General features: G+C 38.6%; 1 protein-coding gene across 5 annotated transcripts in view; it reads right to left on the reverse strand.

The window, feature by feature from the left end:
• snap47 (synaptosome associated protein 47) overlaps window positions 1-22058 on the reverse strand; it is a 253313-nt gene that overhangs the window by 228697 nt on the left and 2558 nt on the right. For 2 of the 5 annotated variants that reach the window (XM_039661875.2, XM_039661874.2), the window contains exons 3-6: window positions 21214-21716; window positions 20463-20578; window positions 7764-7936; window positions 918-1301 (exon numbers count right to left, since the gene is read on the reverse strand). In XM_039661875.2, the coding sequence (XP_039517809.1) occupies window positions 7790-7936; window positions 20463-20578; window positions 21214-21716 (766 nt within the window). In that variant the 3' untranslated portion in view covers window positions 918-1301; window positions 7764-7789. Of the gene's footprint in view, window positions 1-917; window positions 3964-7763; window positions 7937-11386; window positions 12299-20462; window positions 20579-21213; window positions 21717-22058 lie in introns of those variants that run through there. The other 3 variants (XM_089130958.1, XM_089130959.1, XM_089130960.1) reach the window with 3 other exon arrangements.

Here is a 22058-nt window from a genome sequence, read left to right on the forward strand (position 1 = left end):
TTTATTTCTATAATTTAATTTCGTTTCAAATGGGGTCCAATCAGTTATTAAAGGTGTTAAAAAATTAACTCTGTATCTCGAGGTTGCGGCGTTTGTTATTTGTTAACAGGCGGCGTTTGTTAACAGGCTGCGGCGGTTCCGCAGCCTGTTATATCGCGCAAAAAATCGCTGCTTGAAATGGAGAATCGCCTGTACTGGTCTCGTGACACTATTGCAGCCACTACGGCAGGTGAGTTAATACACATGCTATCTTCCTAATTAAAAAAATAAATTAATTCATAATACCCGCTGAAATGGGTTGGGTTTTATGACGTTTGATCCAGAAAGGCGTGTTAGGGGTGGGGTCTGGGGCAGCGCTGTGGGGCTACTGGCCCGGCAGTGGAAACGCAAGCCCGGTGCTTGAGGCCCGAGGCCACTAGCTCGGCTCGGCTCGCTGTTAGCTCTGGCCCAGCCCTAGCCCGGCAGTGGAAACGCGGCTATTGGTGTCCCTGCTTACCTGCTTACTCCGCTATGGTGGAGGAGCTGTGGAGGGAAGGCTGTAGCGCAGCAGAGAGCAGGGGGTTGGGACTTGTTTGTTGTGCTTGTTCAAATTTTCAGGCGAAGTCCATGTATTCCCAAAACTTCCTACTGCAGCTTTAAAGCCCTGTTTTAAGATCATTTCTGATGAAATAGAAGGGTTAATATTGAAATTAACCGAGAAACTCACCGGGTGGTCTGGGGTGTTAACTGATATGCTCACACAAAAATCCCTGCAAAAGATGCTTTCCAACGGGTTTTATCATAGTTTTTTTCCAAGTTGGATCTTTTGCAGCAATTTTTGTGTGAACTTAATTTTGTTTTTGTTTTTTTTAGCTAAACTTATTTAAGTTTGTTAAGGAAAATCAATCCCCCAGTTTTATAGAAGAGTGACAACAAACAAATGTCAATTTGAGTTTATTTTACACTTTTCTTGATCACAAAGAACACAGTAAATAAATACATTATCAGTTTACTTTACACTAATGGACAACTTATTGAATCAACTGATTGAGGTCCAGCACACATATAACTGACAAAAAAGCAGGATTACACCTAAGATAGAGTGCATTACTTTTAAGTGGATGACAACGTACAGAATCTTAAGAAATACTGAGATGTTACTTCATAACAGCAACAACTTCAAATTGATTACAGTGCTTAAATTATCTCAGAGTTCACTACATTTTTCTCCAGAGGGTTAGAATGTCAAGCCATGCAAAATTATGTTAAAAAGTATTTGTGTGTTGTCAGATTTAGTTTGCAGGTTGCAGATCTATGTTGACCTAAGGAAATAAATAAATAAATACATTCGCTGAGTCACATTTTGAAAGTAAAAATAGCAAATTAAACAGTTAAAAAAAACTGACCGATTTCACTAACAATATGTATTTGTTTGTTTTTTAAGAGTAGTTCAATCACTCAATCATAGGCTATGTTAACCTAAAAGACCCATCCACACTGACTGAGAACACTTGAATAAATGGATTCCTGTCAGGTCCTACTACCGACACCTGGTGCATCATTTGCATGTCGACAAGCCAATGGATTTTTGAGGAGTCCTAATTTTATTTTTTCAGACAGAGATGTATTTCTGCACCAGTACTTTTTTTATTCTCTCACAGTCAGCAAAAATTTTAATTGTTTAGTACACTGCAATAAACAGGTTTTATGTGATCTACAGGCTGCCACATCCCTAGATGCACCATATTAATAAGCTTTGTACATATTTAGGTACATTTATCTATTTATATTAGGTTTTATTAGGTACATTAATCTATTACTTTAATTTTTACATTAAAATGTACATACTATTCCTAAATTCTATGAGAGTGCCACGGAAAACAAAAAAAGCTGGTAAGAATCTCCAGGTAGATGTGAAACCAGTCAAAGTGGAAAAAGGGGCTTTACTGCTGGCAAAAGGGGCTTTACATAAAACTTGACGTACAGATGTGGCCATTAAGAATGTGCATCACAGGGAAAGGGATTTTGAGAAAGGGATAGGCTGAATAGGTTGAAAACTATCTAGTTGCCATTGATGCTACAGAAGATCCGTGGCCGGAGGAGAGGAAGCGCGCCGGATTATAAGAGAGCCTGGAAGCTGAGGGGTTCAAAGTTTTCTACGCTGCCTGATACAGGTCGGACTGTTGCCGATGCTTTCAAAGCTTTAGAAGAACATATCCAGCCAGCTACGAATGTTGTAGTCGAATGACACAAATTCAGAGAACGCACTCAATGGCCGATGTTGTGTTGGCTTAAAATGTTATGATGGGTTATGATGGGTTAATATTAGGGCAGTAAAGATACACGATATAAAAACAAAATCCCGATACTCAGGTCCACGATCCTGTATCGCGATGTGAGAAGGCAGAATCGCGACACACCCCTTCCAACTCCCAGAGTAATCCTTCCCATCCAGATCCAATGCTACAACATATTAGTATTATTTGAAGTTAACATTATAAAATGCGTAGACCTACACCACAAAACTAGTTGTAAATTAGCCAAAACTTGAAATATAAATTCTGAGAAAATGCATTTAATACCAATATATTGACACTTCGGTTTATATAATCAGCCTACCCCCTAATAAAATCCCGTACGTCCAGACATTAGAAAAAAAAACAAGTCTACACATGCATTTTATATTTAATATGAAGGAAATACACACGCGAAGGGGCGATTCTAGGATTTTCCTTTTAGGGGGGCTAAGCCCCCAATGAGGGTATTATAAAAAAAAATTTAAAAAAGGTAAAAGTTTTATTTAAGGTCTAATGCTCACTTTCATTACCTTGCAATTACAGGGTTTTATAATCACTGTAGTCCTGAATTTGAGTTGTGCTAGTTAGGGGGGTTCGGGGTTTCCCCGAGAAAATTTTGAATTCTCTGAACTATTATGTGCATTTTAAGATGTTTTGAAGGCAATTTTTTGGGGGGATAAAACCATGTCAGTTGGCATCTGATTATTTTTCTCTCCTCATCAGCATCACACTCTTTTTCTCTTTGTTTTTCTCTTGCCCTGTCTCTTCCCCTCCTAAAGTTGAGCTTTGACTGATAATAGGCTTTTCATTTTTGTCTGTCAGTGAAGAAAGTAAACATAGGGTCAACTGGTTGATTTTGCCTATGAATCATTTTCTCAGACGTGTTCATTTACTGAAAACTACTAGGAAACTAAGTTTATAAAATTAATTCACATTAAAGGCTACACATTCATTATTGATCTTATGCCTTATCATATTTGTATATGTGCACCATTTTTTACACTCTATGATGTGCACTGGAAACATCAGCACCAAAACAAATTCCTTGTGTGTGCAAGCACACTTGGGATAAAGCTTTTTCTGATTCTGATGCCTAATACAGGGCCGTAGACAGGGCTTTATAATCAAAGAGGTCCTACATTTGAGGTGGAGGTTTGGGGGGTACATTTTTTAATCTTTGATAAGTACATTTCAAGACGTTTGAAGACCAAAAAAAGGATAAGAAATAGCTTTAAAACTATGTTAGACTATTTGTCAATACCTGGTCTCTCCTCATCTCCATCATCCTTTCTTTTTTTTTCCAGTCTCCTCATCGTGCCCATTCTCTTCCCCTCCTAAAGCTGAGCTTTTTTTTATTATTTACTAAAGGCTAATTTGTATTATATTTTCAATATGTATTAATCCTGTAAGATGATGAAAACGGCTTTGTTAATGTTTCTTGTCCCCTCACAATGACAGTAAATGAATGATTACATTAGGCTGACATTACATGCCTAATTTCAGTTCAAAATGGCGAAATTAGACAAAACTATATTAGTTTTCCTGATTATTTTTTGTCATTCGTTTAACATTTATGAGCTCAAAAACTGTCAAATATATAACATTACGTTTAGCTACTTACATCTTATCTCGCACTTGCCCGTACACTGAAGCGTCGAGTCATGCTGCTAAAATTCGCGCTCAGCGTCTGTGAATGTAAAGCCAGCCTACTTTGATTTGATTGGTCATCTCAAATATTCGGGCATTGACGAGCAGTGACAGACCAATGGGCTCAGATGAACACACACATACACACACAATTTCCTCTCTTTTTGACGCGCACTCTGATCAGCCTCGGCGCCACTGCGGATTTAAGATGAAGAACACGCTGAATCTGATTAAAACAAGATTGAAGCGAACACGAATTTGTGTAGCATATTAATCACAAATTTTTAGGGGGGCTAGGCATGAATTTAGGGGGGCTGAAGCCCCCCTAAAAAGGGCCTAGTGACACCCCTGCACACGCGTACACAGACGCGACACAAAAAATCTTTAATATTTAGCTGGCAAAAAAAAAAAAAATAATAATAATATATATATATATATATATATATATATATATATATATATATACACTCACCGGCCACTTTATTAGGTACACCTGTCCAACTGCTCATTAACACTTAATTTCTAAGCAGCCAATCACATGGCGGCAACTCCATGTCAAGACATGGTCAAGACAATCTCCTGCAGTTCAAACCGAGCATCAGTATAGGGAAGAAAGGTGATTTGAGTGACTTTGAACGTGGCATGATTGTTGGTGCCAGAAGGGCTGGTCTGAGTATTTCAGAAACTGCTAATCTACTGGGATTTTCACGCACAACCATCTCTAGGGTTTATAGAGAATGGTCCGAAAAAGAAAAAACATCCAGTGAGCGGCAGTTCTGTGGGCGGAAATGCCTTGTTGATGCCAGAGGTCAGAGGAGAATGGCCAGACTGGTTCGAGCTGATAGAAGGGCAACAGTGATTCAAATAACCACCCGTTACAACCAAGGTGGGCAGAAGAGCATCTCTGAACGCACAGTACGTCGAACTTTGAGGCAGATGGGCTACAGCAGCAGAAGACCACACCGGGTGCCACTCCTTTCAGCTAAGAACAGGAAACTGAGGCTACAATTTGCACAAGCTCATCGAAATTGGACAATAGAAGATTGGAAAAACGTTGCCTGGTCTGATGAGTCTCGATTTCTGCTGCGACATTCGGATGGTAGGGTCAGAATTTGGCGTCTACAACATGAAAGCATGGATCCATCCTGCCTTGTATCAACGGTTCAGGCTGGTGGTGGTGGTGTCATGGTGTGGGGAATATTTTCTTGGCACTCTTTGGGCCCCTTGGTACCAATTGAGCATCGTTGCAACGCCACAGCCTACCTGAGTATTGTTGCTGACCATGTCCATCCCTTTATGACCACAATGTACCCAACTTCTGATGGCTACTTTCAGCAGGATAATGCGCCATGTCATAAAGCTGGAATCATCTCAGACTGGTTTCTTGAACATGACAATGAGTTCGCTGTACTCAAATGGCCTCCACAGTCACCAGATGTCAATCCAATAGAGCATCTTTGGGATGTGGTGGAACGGGAGATTCGCATCATGGATGTGCAGCCGACAAATCTGCGGCAACTCTGTGATGCCATCATGTCAATATGGACCAAACTCCCTGAGGAATGCTTCCAGCACCTTGTTGAATCTATGCCACAAAGAATTGAGGCAGTTCTGAAGGCAAAAGGGGGTCCAACCCGTTACTAGCATGGGGTACCTAATAAAGTGGCCGGTGAGTGTATATATATATTATAATTCTGTAAATTACACTGTACAAACCAAAAGTAATACTAGGCTACCCACCAGATGAAGGGTTGGCTCTCCCCAGAACATAACATTTTTAAAATGAATATTAAAAAACTATTTTTCGTGTTCGCATTTAAGAGGAAAAAAACAATGTTGTGACACAATGTTCTCTGGAAGCGACACTAAAACTTTCAGAGACCTCAAACAGAAAGCACAAAGACTTTCTTTAAATTTAATTTCGTTTTGTATTAATTGTATCTCAATTTTAATAAATGTTTCATCAACCAATTGCCTGGATTTAATAAATAAGAAGTAAATATAGCAGAGATAATCACGCACGTAAACTGGAGCTCGTCTCATCGAAACCCTATAAGCCTATTGACCTGAGAAATATATATTTATTGAAATGTCTACTTTTAAACAGAACAATTCAAAACAAAAGAAAACAGACTGCTCACAGCTTATGTAATCCGTATGAAATGTGCATTTCTCTCTGGCGGGTCCGTGTATCTTTTGGTCATTTGATTTGATTTGGAATGGAATAACGAGAAATGAAAACCAGCTCGTTTATTCGTTTTTTTGTTTAGTTTAAAAAACAAAAATTAGATTTTGGCTCGATTTTTCATTTGTGGTTTACAAATCGGTTTATGGATTTGATATTTCAATTGCACACGTGGGCGGTGCTGAAACGCCCCTTTCATCTGATTGGTCAAGCGCTCCTCCTTCAGTACGAGCTTTTCTTTCTGTCAGGCAGAATAAGAGTCATGAGTGCGCCACTGACAAATGCACTTTGGCGTGTCACAAATTAGTCTAAAGTCTAAAACAAAAAGTTATAACAGACGACCCTTCCGCCGGAACTTGACACTCTTGTGAACATGCGTATGGCTGTTGCCGGAAGCCAATGATCATAGTTGATGAACTTTTTTATACTTTTTTATAAACGGATTACTTTTATGATGAATGGATGCGCTTTTCGGAAGTTCAAAAAATTGGATGAGCCAGAATATTATTTAATATAACTCTGATTGTGTTCGGCAGAAAGAAGAAAATCATATACACCTAGGACGGCTTGAGGGTGAGTAAATTGTGGGATAATTTTCATTTTTGGGTGAACTATTAATAAAAGTAGATCTAGTAGGCTGCATTTACAATAAAGCCTGATGCAGAAATATAAAGGGCTTAGTGACTAAGAAGATTATTTGATTGTTCACACATAGTAGCATAAACATGAGCATGTTTCACAGAGCACATGGACAAATACACATGTAAGCATTTAAAATCAGCATTATATTTTATAGGTGTATTTTATTTTAGTGTCAACTTGGTAATAAAGTACTGGTACTTTGACATCCCTACTACAAATAGTATGAGACACTCTTAAGGTAGGGAGACACCAAACTGAAGCCAATGAACTAACGCTTATGAAAGCTGACTGTGTTGTCGCCTCACATCACCTGCGTCGTGGGAAAAAATGCAATTAAATACACGGAGAGAACTACAGCCGCCTCTCAACTTCTGTGTTCTGCGCCTGCGTGTAAATGAGAGTATTCCTGCAGATATATAAGGGAAGCCGACACTGCAGGCTGCAGAAAAAACACAAACCGTGTACACAAACTAAGCAGTGCATGCTAACCGTTTTGATTATCAATTCTGCTGATCTCTTTCTTTATTCCACTCCGCTCATGTTAATATTGAAATATTCGCTAAAGACCACTTGGTAAGATTACGTAAAATTAGAACAGGCTTATATCTGTACCGTTTTGACTTCTTTGCTCGCTCATTCACTAAGCTGAACAGCCAGAGTTTTAGATAGAGAGAACTCTAAATGCATTTTTTCCCTGCCCCAACGCAGGCAACACGAGGCGACAACACAGTCAGCTTTCATCAGCACTAGTTCTTTGGCGTTGGTTTGGGTTGTCCCTACCTTTACGCGCATGTTTTTTTAGTATGCAAAATGCATAACCTTTAATTCAAACCTTTTGCTCTTGCTATTATTGTTATTGTTTGCTAACATGACTGACATAAGACCCAACCTCATTCACGCTCTTTACAGCTTTCTACCTTCTTTATAAAGATCAAATTAATTTACAGTAATCAGTGCTCTATTAAGGATCACACTTTCTAAAGATTTTTTGTGTATACCGTTGAATATCTTACCATTAATCTGGCATTAAGCATTACGTTCACAACAGTTTCCTCATGCGGCTGGTATGCCTGTTTATGTTCATGGTGGTGTGGTCGGTAGAACAACTCAATAGATCCAGAGCCTCGTCTTGACGCTCCAGCTCTGTCTCAGCCTCCAGGGCAAGATTCTTCAGCTGCTGAAGCATCTACACAAACACAGAACATAATTAAAGCTGCAAACAGCATTTATCGGGGTTCAAGCAGTTTAGGCCTTTAAGGCCTTTAAGCACAAAAGCATCAAAAGACATTACGTTTTATGTAGCAAGCATTATTTACCATTATAAACCATATTTCAATGTAATTTTTCATGATTTACCATGTTGTAGTATGATTTACCTTGAATCTAACATGATTTTCCATAGTATACCTTGATATACCATGTTATAGGATGGTTTACCACAATGTAGCATGTAAAAAAAAGACTATTAATAAGAAAAGTGGCCAGCAGAGGGCAGTAGAAGACCACTTATTGGCACACTTCCATTTTGAAATACTTTGTTTCTCCAATCTCCTGCACTAAAGCAAACCATTTTTTTTCATGTTAACTTCATAAAGCATGCTTACACACAAACACACGCACACACACACACACACACACGCGCATACACACACACACACACACACACACAAACACATTTATAGTGTGTACAGTATACAGTGCCCTCCACAATTATTGGCACCCCTGTTTAAGATGTGGTTGAGGACTTTTAAAAATTCTCCCTTTTTTTTAAACAACATAGAACCCAAATGCAAAAAAAGAGAAAAATCCAACCTTTTATTTAAGTACATTACTTTGGTGGTAAAAAAAATGTAAAAATTTAGAAAAATAAAAACTTCAAATCCTGTGTCCCACAATTATTGGCACCCCTAACAATTCCGCTGAAAAATGTAATTGATTTTTTAAAAAATATATATTTTCTGTAGTTGCTAATGTTGGTCAGGATATCTAGGAACTTTTAATTAGTAATTCATGACTTCCTATTTCCCTGGGGTATAAATATGACATGACACAGAGGCCTAATTCTCTTACCCATTTGTCAACATGGCAAAGACAAGAGAACACACCATTCAAGTAAGGCAGATGTGTGATGACCTTTATAAGTCAGGCAATGGCTACAAGAAAATAGCCACTCACCTTATCTTGCCCGTATCTAAAGTTAGATGAATCATTAAGAAGTTTAAAACAACAGTAACAGTGACAAACAAGGCTGAAAGAGGTCCCAAGTTTATCTTGCCACAACGCACTGTGAGGAGGATGCTAAGAAAAGTAAAAAAAAGTCCTAAGCTCACTGTCACAGAATTGCATCAAATAGTGGCATCTTGGGGTCACAAAATCTCCAAAACAACCATCAGACGCTCTCTACATGCCAACAAGATGTTTGGGAGGCATGCTAGGAAAAAGCCTTTTCTCACTAACACTGACAAACGTAAACGTCTGGAGTTTGCCAAGCGGCACTGGGACTTCATCTGGGATCGTGTGCTTTGGTCGGATGAGACTAAGATTGAGCTTTTTGGCAACAAACACTCTAAGTGGATCTGGTGTAAAACAAAAGATGTGTATGCCGAAAAGTACCTCATGCCCACCGTGAAGTATGGTGGAGGATCTGTGATGCGGTGGGCCTGTTTCTCTTCCAAAGGCCCTGGGAACCTTGTTAGGGTGCATGGCATTATGAACGCTTTGAACTACCAGGACATTTTAAATAAAAACCTGATGGCCTCTGCCAGAAAGCTGAAGATGGGTCGTCATTGGGTCTTTCAGCAGGATAATGATCCAAAACGTGTGGCAAAATCTACACAAAAATGGTTCAGTCACAAACTCAAGGTCCTCCCATGGCCATCTCAGTCCCCAGACCTCAATCCAATCGAAAACCTGTGGGGTGAGCTAAAGAGGAGAGTGCACAAGAGAGGGCCCAGGATACTGGATGATCTAGAAAGATTTTGCAAAGAAGAATGGTCAAAGATCCCTCTCTCTGTGTTCTTCAATCTTGTGAAATGTTATAGGAGGAGATTAAGTGCTGTCTTGTTGGCAAAAGGGGGTTGTACAAAGTATTAACATCAGGGGTGCCAATAATTGTGGGACACATGATTTGAAGTTTTTATTTTTTTTAAATTTTTAATTTTTTTTTACCACCAAAGTAATGTACTTAAATAAAAGGTTGGATTTTTCTCTTTTTTTGCATTTGGATTCTATGTTGTTTAAAAAAAAGGGAGAATTTTTAAAAGTCCTCGACCACATCTTAAACAGGGGTGCCAATAATTGTGGAGGGCACTGTATGTATAGTATGAATGCAAAAAATAACAAAAAGAAATATGTGTTAAATAAATTAACTTTGCAAAATATAGTGTGTATAGTATATGTATAGTATGAATGGATGTTATGTTATGTTATGTTAACAGTTATAGCGTCACCTATGGTCCGATCTCCATAACTGTACATGCTTCTTCAACATGTTATGACACATATGCTCATCAATTTTTGTGAAGTTCTGAATTTTCCTTTAGGATTTATAGGCTTTTGGGTGCATTTTATCAAGCTCTGTTTGTAAATGACCCTGTTATAGCAAAACAAATGACAAAGTTAAACTTTTTTTGATAATTATTACAGTTTTTTCCAATTGCTAACACAATAAAATAACATGCACAGCACAGTTATTTAAACGGACACACAAAGAGCAAAACTTCTTCTCAAGTTTCAAAACGTCTAAACACATTTTCTGCTTTACACACATTTTGCATTTCAAAATGCCACTTTTTAAATGCACTGAACACAGTTCTCTGCATAAGACACAACAATCTGACATAAAGTCACATGTTTGCCACTTCAAAACACTACCATTCAAAATGACACTACATGAGCTAATTGGCTAATTACATGTGCCACCTGGCCAAACACCTTAATGGTTAATTGTTAACGCTTCAATCAGGATGTAAGCACTATAAAAAGGCCACAGATGAGCACCGTTTTTGTTACAACAATGGAAGATGTTGCAGAGAGGAAGAGGAAGAGGGAGGTTGAGAATAAGAGGGGGAGGAAGAGTGAGAGCTAGGGGTAGAGCAGGTAGAGGAGTTCATGGCTAAAGAAGACAAACAGTTTCAAATGAAATCAGAGCAACCTTAGTAGATCATGTCATCAACCATGGGCTGACAATGCGTGAGGCTGGACAGAGAGTGCAGCCAAACTTGAGCCGTTTTACTGTCGCCTCTGTCATCCGGACCTTTAGACTAGAGAACAGGTATGTAACCAAATATTCATGTAGTACACCCTATGTCATAGTGTTCTGTTTACTTACAGTAGTGTATGACATCAGCCATTCATGAACTGTACAAGTTTCCTGTACAATCTACTCTACTGTGGGGGAAAAATATTTAGGCTGCATTGTCCAAGCCCTGTATATTTAATTTTTTCTAAAGGACTGAGAGACGACACCTTGGTGGAGGAAGGGGCCAAATGTTCACCGGGGTACAGGAAGCTACCATTGTAAACTTGGTTTTGGAAAATAATTAAATCAGATTATGAGAAATTCAAAATCCACATCATCCAAGACAACACCTTATTCAACAACATTCAACGAGTCAGTCTGTCCACATTGGCTCGCATTCTGAAGCGACACCAAATCAGAATGAAACAACTTTATAAGGTGCCGTTTGAGAGAAACTCTCAAAGAAACAAAGAGCTCAGACGAGCATATGTGGATGAAAATACCATATTGACTGCAGTACACTACACGCAACATTGTTTCCCAGTGTACTGGATAACACCATATTGACTGAGTTTTGTTCCTTGTTTTGAGGGAGTACTGGAAATGGATGCTCATGCAATCCCACATGAGTTCATCTTTATAGATGAGGCTGGGTTCAACCTAACAAAAACCAGAAGAAGGGGGAGAAACATAATTGGCCACAGAGCCATTATAGATGTTCCTATCCAACGTGGTGGGAACATCACAATGTGCGCTGCCATCTCCAGTATTCATGGTGTCCTCCACCGTCATGCCAACCTTGGATCATACAACACAGGCCATATTCTCACATTTCTGGACAGAATTCATGACATTCTCATTCCACCAGAGCGTATGAATAATGCAGAGCATGAAAGAAACCGGTACGTTGTAGTATGGGACAACATGAGCTTTCATTGTGCAGCCCCAGTCCAAAACTGGTTTGCTGACCACCCAAGATTTGTCGTGCAATACTTCCCACCATACTCACCATTTCTGAACCCCATAGAAGAGTTCTTTTCGGCATCGCGGTGGAAGGTATATGACCGGCAGCCCTATGTGCGCATGCCTCTTGTGCAGGCGATGGAAGAGGCATGTGATGATATTGATGTGGGTGCAATTAAGGGATGGATAAGGCACTCAAGGCGCTTCTTCCCTCGATGTCTGGCAAGGGAAGATATTGCCTGTGATGTTGACGAGGCGTTGTGGCCAGACCCGGCTGTGCGGCAAGATGTTGGCTAATTATTTTTCTTGCCACTGGAAATTTCTGGAAGTTTATTTTTCAGTTTACTGTTTTTTGTAAAAAAAAAAAAAAAAAAGAAAAATTCAGTACCATGTAAATATTTCTGCTGTGCATATGTTGCACTGACTGGTTTACTGTAGTGAAAAAATAAAATGAAGGTTCAACAGCATGTGTGTATCTGCAAATATTTCTGTGCATGTGAACAATCTGATACATATTTTACAGTAGTATTATGGCAAAGCATACAAAAGATAGGAGTGCTTTTCATTATGTCCAACAGTGTACAGTTGATTAGGCAAAAATCTGGTCATATGAATGAAGTGTGTGCCACTTCTTTCAAAACTCTTACAGACCTTACAGACTCTTACAGGACCATGAGTCAAACATGCCCATCGAGTTTCGTTCTGATCGGCCTCCGTTAACCTTGTCTCAGAGGTGCTCAAACTTCATTGGCAATGGCGGCCATGTTTTTTGAGATACACTAATGTCCTCATATACATGGGGACTTAGACCATGACACTGGATACCAATTTCAAATCAATCAGACTAACGGTCAGGTGGTTACATGTTTTTTTCATGTTATAGCGCCACAAAGAGGCCAATCGTCACGATTTTTTTCATGTGACCTCAAAATAAGCTCATGAACACGTGACCCAAGTTTAGCGAAAATATCTCATTCCAGTCACAAGTTATAACCGTTTTAGTAAAAGTGGCTCTCGTGCCATCCAACATTTTGGTTCCCCTTAGCAACTGATAATTGAAATTGTTAATTTTTTTATGATTATAGACAGTCAGACTCCAGAGAACATTTCTGCAGTGGTTTGGTTCAGATCAGGCCAAAAACCTAGAAGTAGTTCTCAAAAGTATGTTTTTCAAAAAAGCGCAATTTACTCGAAATTGGCGCCTGAAGGGCGAGCCAATACGAGGCATGCATCTTGTCCGGCTGGAGCCAAGGATTCCTACAATGTAAGACACTTGAGCCTACGCCCGTCGGTTGAGGAGTTATGAGCCATTTCGTACTTTTGCCCGCTGTAGCGCCCCCGTCAGGCCGATCGGGGCGTACCTTTGTGACGCTGTCGGCGGATATGAGTACTATCAGCCCACAAAGTTTCAAGTCTCTAGGACTTACGGTTCGTCCTGCACGATCAGTTTTACGTGGAGAATGTTGCATTATGGGTAAATTAACAATAACAATAGGGTTTCAGCACTTCGTGCTTGAACCCCTAATCATGTGGATAATAATGAATAATTGGGGTTGCACTTCTAAATATAGATATACTATGGACATTGAGAATTGACTTCTTAATGGGGTCATGATTTATTAAAATTGTCATAATTTTGAAATAAAAGGGAATTTTATAGCCTGATTTGCTCTGTTGGAAGGGGCGTGTCTGCTGTGAGACTTCAGTGTAAATGCCCACTGCTATGATTGGCTAACATCTTGCATATGAAATAAAATCTGCACTCTCACGAGTTCTTTCATCATTACTGACCGTTGAAACATGGTGTAAACATTGTTATTGATAATAACAGAAGTTTTAGTGAGAGTCCAGAACTCACTGAATAAACTATAACTTTGATAACATCATCCATATATAATTTAATTACAAATTAAATAAAAGATTATTTTCATTTACTAAGAGAAACAATTGCGAGTTTGATCCTTTAACCACCTGCTTGATAGAGAGCAATAAAAGATTTTTAGACAAATAACGCCTGACTGTATGAATCATAAAATAAATCACTGACTGATCATAGATTAGGCATTTGAATTATGACAGTTACTTACATGTTGTGGCATTACTGTCTGGTCCACATATTACAGTAAAATATTGTTTGCAAAGTCTGCGCCAAAAGGCGACTGATATACCAAAGAATCCACAGTGAAATGTACCAAACAAACAAATAATGCTATACTGAGACATTTATATAGTTGAAAATAAGTAACCACTTTCCTAGCATTAGGATCTTTTGGAAGGTAATGCTATTTTTGGTCCAGTGATCCTGTATCTCTTTTCTCATCTCACTAACGTGCCAGTGGGCAGGGCCAAAGATGATCTAGAAGTAGGCGTTGATTTGGTTCTGCAGAGGCGGTCTTTCGTCGCACTATTACGTCATAATGTGACAACATTCCAAACGAGTTGTTTTCTGAGCTTGGCTTCAATAAAAGCTGTTTTTGGGCTAACGAGGAAATTTTGAGTTTCTTAATTCATGACCTATTTAAATTCAACTGCAACTGTTTTGCACAAAGGTTGACAGATAGCTAAGATAGCAGTCGACAGTCAAGACAGTAAGACAGTAAGCAGTAAGACAGTCGGCAGTCTAAGATAACTATCAGAAAATGGGACATTACAAGTCTAAATCAATGCTTCTTCTGTCACAGTCTCCGTCTGCGTCTTCTTCACTACACTTCCCAGGATCCTTCTGTCTCCTCACCTGAACTCACTCCCGCAATCATCCACCTGTTGATCGTCTTCATCATCTGTTTCACCTGTTTTTCACCTCATTATGTTTGATTAATTCATGTATTTAGTTTGCCTGTGTTCATTCATTCATTGTCGATTGATGTTCATACTATACTATTATACTTTGATGTTCATGTTACCCTAAGTTCTGTGAGTGTTTCTGCCCGTCTTCTGTGCCTGTACCTGTTTGAGTCTTTAGTAAAGTAATTGTATTGGAGCATTTGCCTCTTCGGTCTTCTTCTTCTGCCTACACACCTGCTGCAGTAAATGCTAAGTGCTAAATGTTACGCTCTTAGATGTAAGAAGGAAATCCATATTATCTCTAGCCTTGGCTACTGTATATACCCCTCCAGGGCCATATGCTGAATTCCTAAAAGAGTTCACAGACTTTCTCTCTGATCTCTCTGATAAAGCAATAATTGTTGGAGATTTTAACAAACACGTAGATAATACAAATGATGCTTTACGGGCTGCGTTTACAGACTTATTGAACTCCTTTGGGGTCAAACAAAACGTCAGTGGTCCCACTCATCGTCTAGATTTAATTATAATCTGGAACCATTCCAACTGATATAGATATTATACCGCAAAGCGATGATGTCACTGATCATTACATGGTGACTTGCATAATACGTACTGCTGAAATATGTCATGTTGCGCCATGTTATAGACCAGGCAGAACAATCCTTCCAACCACTATAGAGCAGCACGATCTGTACTTCAGTGTCCATTTGGAACCAATGTGAACTGGATGCATAATACACTGTCCTGGTTAAAGGTAAAAGAAATATTTACAGTTTCCTTGCTAAATTTAACAAGAACTATCATTTTAACTAAATCTCCAAAAGTACTTTATTGTAAGTTGCACTTTAGTTCTGATGAGCACCATTATGCCACTAGACATGCTACAGAGGGTAGGTTTATACTACCCAAAGTATGAACAAATTATGGAAAGAGAACTACAGTATGTTGTATAAAGCAATGTTCTGTTGGAATACTTTGCCCAGTGACATTGTCAATGCACACAGTAAACGTCAGTTTAAAGTCCTTTTAAAAAGGCATTTGATTACGAGTTAACATGTATTGCGAATGGTAAATTGTATTACATTATAAATTATTGCGACAGTATCATGGCCAAACTGTATAAATTTATTTTTTGTAACAAAAGATTATTCATATCTGAGAATTAACTAGGTTTTGTGTATATGGGTGTATGTTGGTTTTGGATGTAGGTATGTGTGAGTAGGGGTGTGTGGGTTTTAATCTTTATTTCTATTTTTGTTTAGATTTGCAAAATGTAATGCACATGTAATCGCAAATGTAATGGTGTAAAAGTTTTGTAAGCGGCATGTTGGTTTGAATAGACTCCAGGAAGAGTAGCGGCTCGTGTGCAGCTAATGGAGATCGAAATAAATAAATAAATAAATAGATGGATTCTCAAATAGCTTACCTGATCTATCTAAGCTGCTAAGTGAACCCAAACAAACAGATGAATTAGAGGAAATGACTAGCAGTTTAAGCACCATTTTCACTAGTACATTAGATATTGTTGCACTAATTAGATTAAAAAAGGTTCGAGAGAAAATTAAAGCACCATGGTACAACAGTGCTACGCATACTATCAAGAGAGAAACTCGCAACTTAGAGCGTAAATGGAAACAAACTAATTTAGAGGTCTTTAGAATCATGTGGAAAGACAGTATGTCATGTTATAAAAAGACACTAAAAACAGCCAGAGCTGAGCATCTCCGCAAACTAATCGAAAATAACCAAAATAATCCAAGGTTTTTATTTAACACCGTGGCTAGACTAACAAATAAACAGACATCACCAGAGCAAAATATACCATATATACATACTAAATATACAGTTTAGTAGTAATGATTTTATGAATTACTTCAATGAGAAAATAGAAAGCATCCGAAACACAATTATAAATGTACAATCCTCTATGGTGTCTTCTATGATTCAGCTTCAATTATCGCCCCTCCAGAACAACGAAACCGCTTTACAACGATAGGACAGGAAGAGCTAAATAAACTTATCATTGCATCTAAACCAACAACATGTTTATTAGATCCAATATCCACTAAACTACTGAAAGAACTATTACCTGTAGTGGAAGAGCCTCTCCTCAATATTATTAACTCTTTTTTATCTTTAGGTCATGTTCCAAAAATATTCAAGCTGGCAGTAATAAAACCTCTAATTAAGAAACCACAATTAGATCCAAATAACTTGGCAAATTACAGACCCATTTCAAATCTTCCATTTATGTCCAAAATACTAGAAAAAGTAGTGTTCACTCAATTGTGCTCTTTTTTGCAAGAAAATGATATCTATGAAAAATTCCAGTCAGGATTCAGACCGCATCATAGTACAGAAACTGCGCTAGTTAAAATTACAAATGATTTACTTTTAGCTTCTGACCAAGGCTGTATCTCAATACTAGTCCTACTTGATCTTAGCGCTGCGTTCGACACTATAGATCATAAAATACTCTTGGATCGACTACAAAACTACACTGGTGTTCAGGGACAGGCATTAAGCTGGTTTAGGTCGTACTTATCGGACCATTATCATTTTGTCTGTTTAAATGGGGAAAAATCAAAGATAACGTCTGTAGACTATGGAGTACCGCAAGGATCGGTTTTAGGCCCTCTGCTATTCTCAATACAGTATATATGCTGCCACTTGGTAATATTATAAGAAAACATGGAATTAATTTCCACTGTTACGCTGACGACACTCAATTATATATTTCATCACGACCAGATGAAAACACTAACTCATCTAAAATGACAGAGTGTCTCAAAGATATAAAATGCTGGATGACGCGTAATTTCCTGCTATTAAATTCAGATAAAACGGAGGTATTACTTATTGGTCCAAAAAACTACTCACAAAACCTCTTACAATACAACTTTAATATAGACGGATGTCCTGTTACTTTATCCACTACAGTAAAAGACCTGGGTGTTATACTAGATCGTAACTTGTCTTTCGAAAATCATATTTCATATGTTACAAAAACAGCCTTTTTCCACCTTAGAAACATTGCTAAGCTACGTAACATGCTATCTATTTCTGATGCAGAAAAGTTAGTTCATGCATTCATGACCTCGAGACTAGATTACTGTAATGCTTTATTAGCCGGTTGTCCTGCATCCTCATTAAACAAGCTACAGTTAGTACAAAATGCAGCTGCTAGAGTTCTTACTAGGTCAAGAAAATATGATCATATAACACTGATTTTATCATCTCTACACTGGTTACCTATTAAGTTCCGTATCAACTACAAAGTACTACTACTGACCTATAAAACCCTAAATGGTTTAGCTCTTATGTACTTAACGGACCTTCTTTCGCCCTACAATCCACCGCGTTCCTTAAGATCACTAAATTCAAGGCTTCTGGTCATTCCTAGGATATCTAAGTCCACTAAAGGAGGGAGGGCGTTCTCGTATTTAGCTCCAAAACTCTGGAATAGCCTTCCCGATACGGTCCAAGGCTCTGACTCGCTGACACAGTTTAAAACTAGATTAAAGACGCATCTCTTTAGTCAAGCATTCACATAATGCTTACCTCTTATTCCTCTGTTATGCCATACGGAACCGTTTGCCACTGAAACTGCTTAACGCACCAGTGGGGCTAGACAGCCTTAGTCAAACGGGTCGGCGCATATGGTTGGGTTGCGGAGAGTTTGGGTTGCCGCGAGTTTGTGAGATAGTGGTTTTCGAACACCGACTCCCATATAATGGAAATCATTATGAACATCAGCTATGCTAATTATTTCCCATCTGCCTTTCTGCTGTTATCTCGGGACGCTTGTCCCGAGAAAAATGGCGTTCGTCAGGTCGTTTTGTATCCAGCCTCTCACGGGGATTTCGGATGACCCACCGCCTGTGATGAGAAGACTCAATGCCGGCGATATGTTATGGCGCCGTTTTATATATAAACAATATTTATATTTAATATTTATATATAAACAATATGAATGTAAGCCAGAGGAGAACTGGGCCCCGACTGAGCCTGGGTTCTCCCAAGGTTTTTTTCTCCATCCAATCTGATGGAGTTTTGGTTCCTTGCCACTGTCACCTTGCCTTTGGCTTGCTTAGTTGGGGTTATTTAATATTTAATATTTAACAATATTATTGATCTGTGTTGTACTACTTTCATGTTATCACTGTGAAGCTGCTTTGATACAATCTGTATTGTGAAAAGCGCTATATAAATAAATGTGACTTGACTTGACTCCTCTACAAACCGTGACATCTTCATTATAGTGGTTAAGGATGCAAGCAAAATAATATAATAGCTTATCTTCCTACACTAGGAAGACACTATTAATATAACATTATGAACAATAGGTCAGTGTATATAGATTAGTAATCAACAATGAAGAAAAAGTTATAAAACAACTAAACGAAAATGCCTAGAACAATAAATTATGAGTAAGACTTTAGATATACAAAGACGGTGCACTCATATTACAATGAATTACTATTACTATGAGAGTGCAATAGCTCAGGTTGCAGTAGAAACTCCTTAGATGCGCAAGATTAGGACTACACATGTTAATTGGCTGGTACAGGCTGAAATATCAGCTTTTTTAACGCTATTTGAGCATAAGAAGCAACATTTATGGGACAGTGAAATTCATGTGAGATTTTGTTGCTCATTTGAAATGTGTTGTTTAAATATGAGTGAGGCAAGCAAATTTTGAGATTTTAGGATTTCCCCATTAAAGTAGATAAAACTTGGTGTTGGATGCTGGGAGACGTTGCAAATATAGTAGCTGAGTGAACAGACTCTCCTTGATAAGGACTTTGGTTATGTTTTGAATAAAAATTGTTATGGTTACAATGTGACTGAACACTATTAATGTTTTGTATGTTATAATTAAATCTTACTGTGAAAAATGACATTTTACAGTACATCGTTTTTGTTGCATTATTATAAATAGCCTGTACTCTGTATATTATCATCTTCTATAAGACAAGCTGCCCTGCCTCATCCTTTAAAAACACATATTTTCCTTCCCCTTGCGGCATCTTAAAATGTTTGTTTTTAGTGTTTCTCAACCCCAAAACCACACTGAAAAGAGATATCTGTGATGGATGGTTGACCAACCATCAATTATCTCTGGTAACAGCAATAATGTTGTGTTTTGGAATTATTCAACACTAAGTGCACCATTCTGCACAGCCCCATGACGCACTCGATAAAAAATGGTTGACTTGTTTTTGCATCAGTGTTTTAGTCTGGTTTCTGCATACCATGCAGCACCTCAGCTGAGCACTGATAGGTTTTACTGCACTGCGGCCGTCTGCAGATGACGGCACTTATAACTTAACTTAGACCTTATAACTTTGAGCAATGGGGAAAGCCTAGAGTCAGTTGTCAGAGAAACTACAGGCCCCAGCCAGTCAGTTTTTGAACACCATGTGTGGGATTGCTTTTCATCCAAGGCAGTGGGCCCTTCTGCAAATCTGCTCAAACATACTGCCAGGAATAAAGAATGGTATAAAAACATCCTGCAAGAGCAACTTCTCCCAAAAATCCAGGAGCACTTTGATGATGATCTGTGCATTTTCCAGTCAAGAGTGATAATGAGATGGCTTGGAGATAATTACATAGAAATTCTGGATCTGTGACCCGGCAAAATTTGATACTGCCAAAACTTTTGACTGTACTGTACTGTATTTGTCTGCAATAAGAAGTGACAACCACATAGATCTCAAACCTGTTTTAGCTCCTGTGCCTCTGCCTCAGTAACAGTGGGCTGAAGCACTTGAAGTTGAAGTTGTGTCAGTTCACCAGCAGGCACCTCCACTGGCACCTCTGTATCCTTTCCATGACCTGAAGTGACACAGAATGAGCTCATTTATTCCTTTGAGATTTGTTGTTAAGATAAGAAGAATGTTGGTAAATAGGCCTATTAACTAAGAAGCGCACAATGGGATCTCAGAGGGTTTTTAATGAAGTGCTGTTGATCTTGGAGCATGGCTGCCACCATATGGTAGAAATACTTTATAACGTTCAGGGTTACGTCTATCCATTGTCAGAATTTGAAAGTTTTCTTATGTGTGGCTGTAATAACTCTGCTTGCAAGGTACTACTGTATTGATATTTAAATCAGTTCAGTGGTTATCAACTCCGGTCCTGGGGACTCATCGCTCTGCACATTTATTTAACACACCTGATTCAGATCATCAGTTTGTCAGGAAAGAGCATTTGGTGTGTAAAAACAAACTGTGTAAAAATAGTAATACAAAAAATGTACACAGCAGTGGATCCCCAAGACCGGCATGGAGATTGTTATAGTTCTTTTTTCTAAACCGCTTACTCAAAGAAACAAAGATTTAGTTGCAAGATGCAAGTACAGAATCATTTGATGAAGAAAGCTATAAGAATACAACATTTATTAGAATTAGAAATAATAGTTTACTGTAATTTTTGATCTGTGGAGACATTAGCTAGTTCTCTAACTGTACCTGCACTCCAAATGTTTCCTCCACCTTCTGGGCTTCCTGGTGTGGTTGCCAAAGTTGCCTGAAATGCTGCATAGTCACGTGCGATCTCAACTTTCTTCTTGTACTGCATCTCCAATACAGATAAAGCTTCAGTCATCCTGGCAGAGAGAACTCTGAAACAGATGTCAGGTTTCCCAATGAAGCGTTGCCGAACACTGATCTCGTAGGGGTTGTGCACATGGATATCATCCACCTCTTCCTTCTCAAAGCAATGAAGGAGCTGTCCGTTTGCATCTCGAACCTCTAGAGAGGAGACCGAAACCACCAGGCTACCTGGTTTCATGTTTTTAGAGTTTCCAACACAAGAGATAATAGCTGGAATGCTGAGTATGACTTTTTGGCCCTTGCCTGAACCTTTAGTATAGGACACCTTGGCAGCTGCTTCAGACTTGGCCTCCTGTTGGCTCTTCCATGGCAGTTTTCCAAAAGGCCACCAAGGAGGACACTCTAGTTCAGAGAGTAGTCTGCACACAAGAGAATCAATGGCATTAAATGTAGTACTGTAAGAACTGTTGTAACTAGATAAATCATTCCTATAAATACAACACATGACTGTAGGATACTGCAGCTGCTCAAAACATGTACAGTCAAACCAAGATTTATTCAGACCCCTCAACATTTCTCACATTATCACTGTTTATTTGCTATTAGAAAATGGTAATAAAAAATCAGTTGATATTTCACTGGTTTCGGCCACCCTTCTGTTTGACTGTCTCACAAATGAATTAGGTTGAATAGCTTTCAGATGTAAAAGTTTGATACACAATTAGATAATACTAATTTAGGTCAACAAATTACCAAGTGAC

Source organism: Pimephales promelas, chromosome 5 (genome assembly GCF_988280905.1).
Source record: "Pimephales promelas chromosome 5, fPimPro1.hap1.1, whole genome shotgun sequence".
NCBI lineage: Eukaryota > Metazoa > Chordata > Actinopteri > Cypriniformes > Leuciscidae > Pimephales > Pimephales promelas.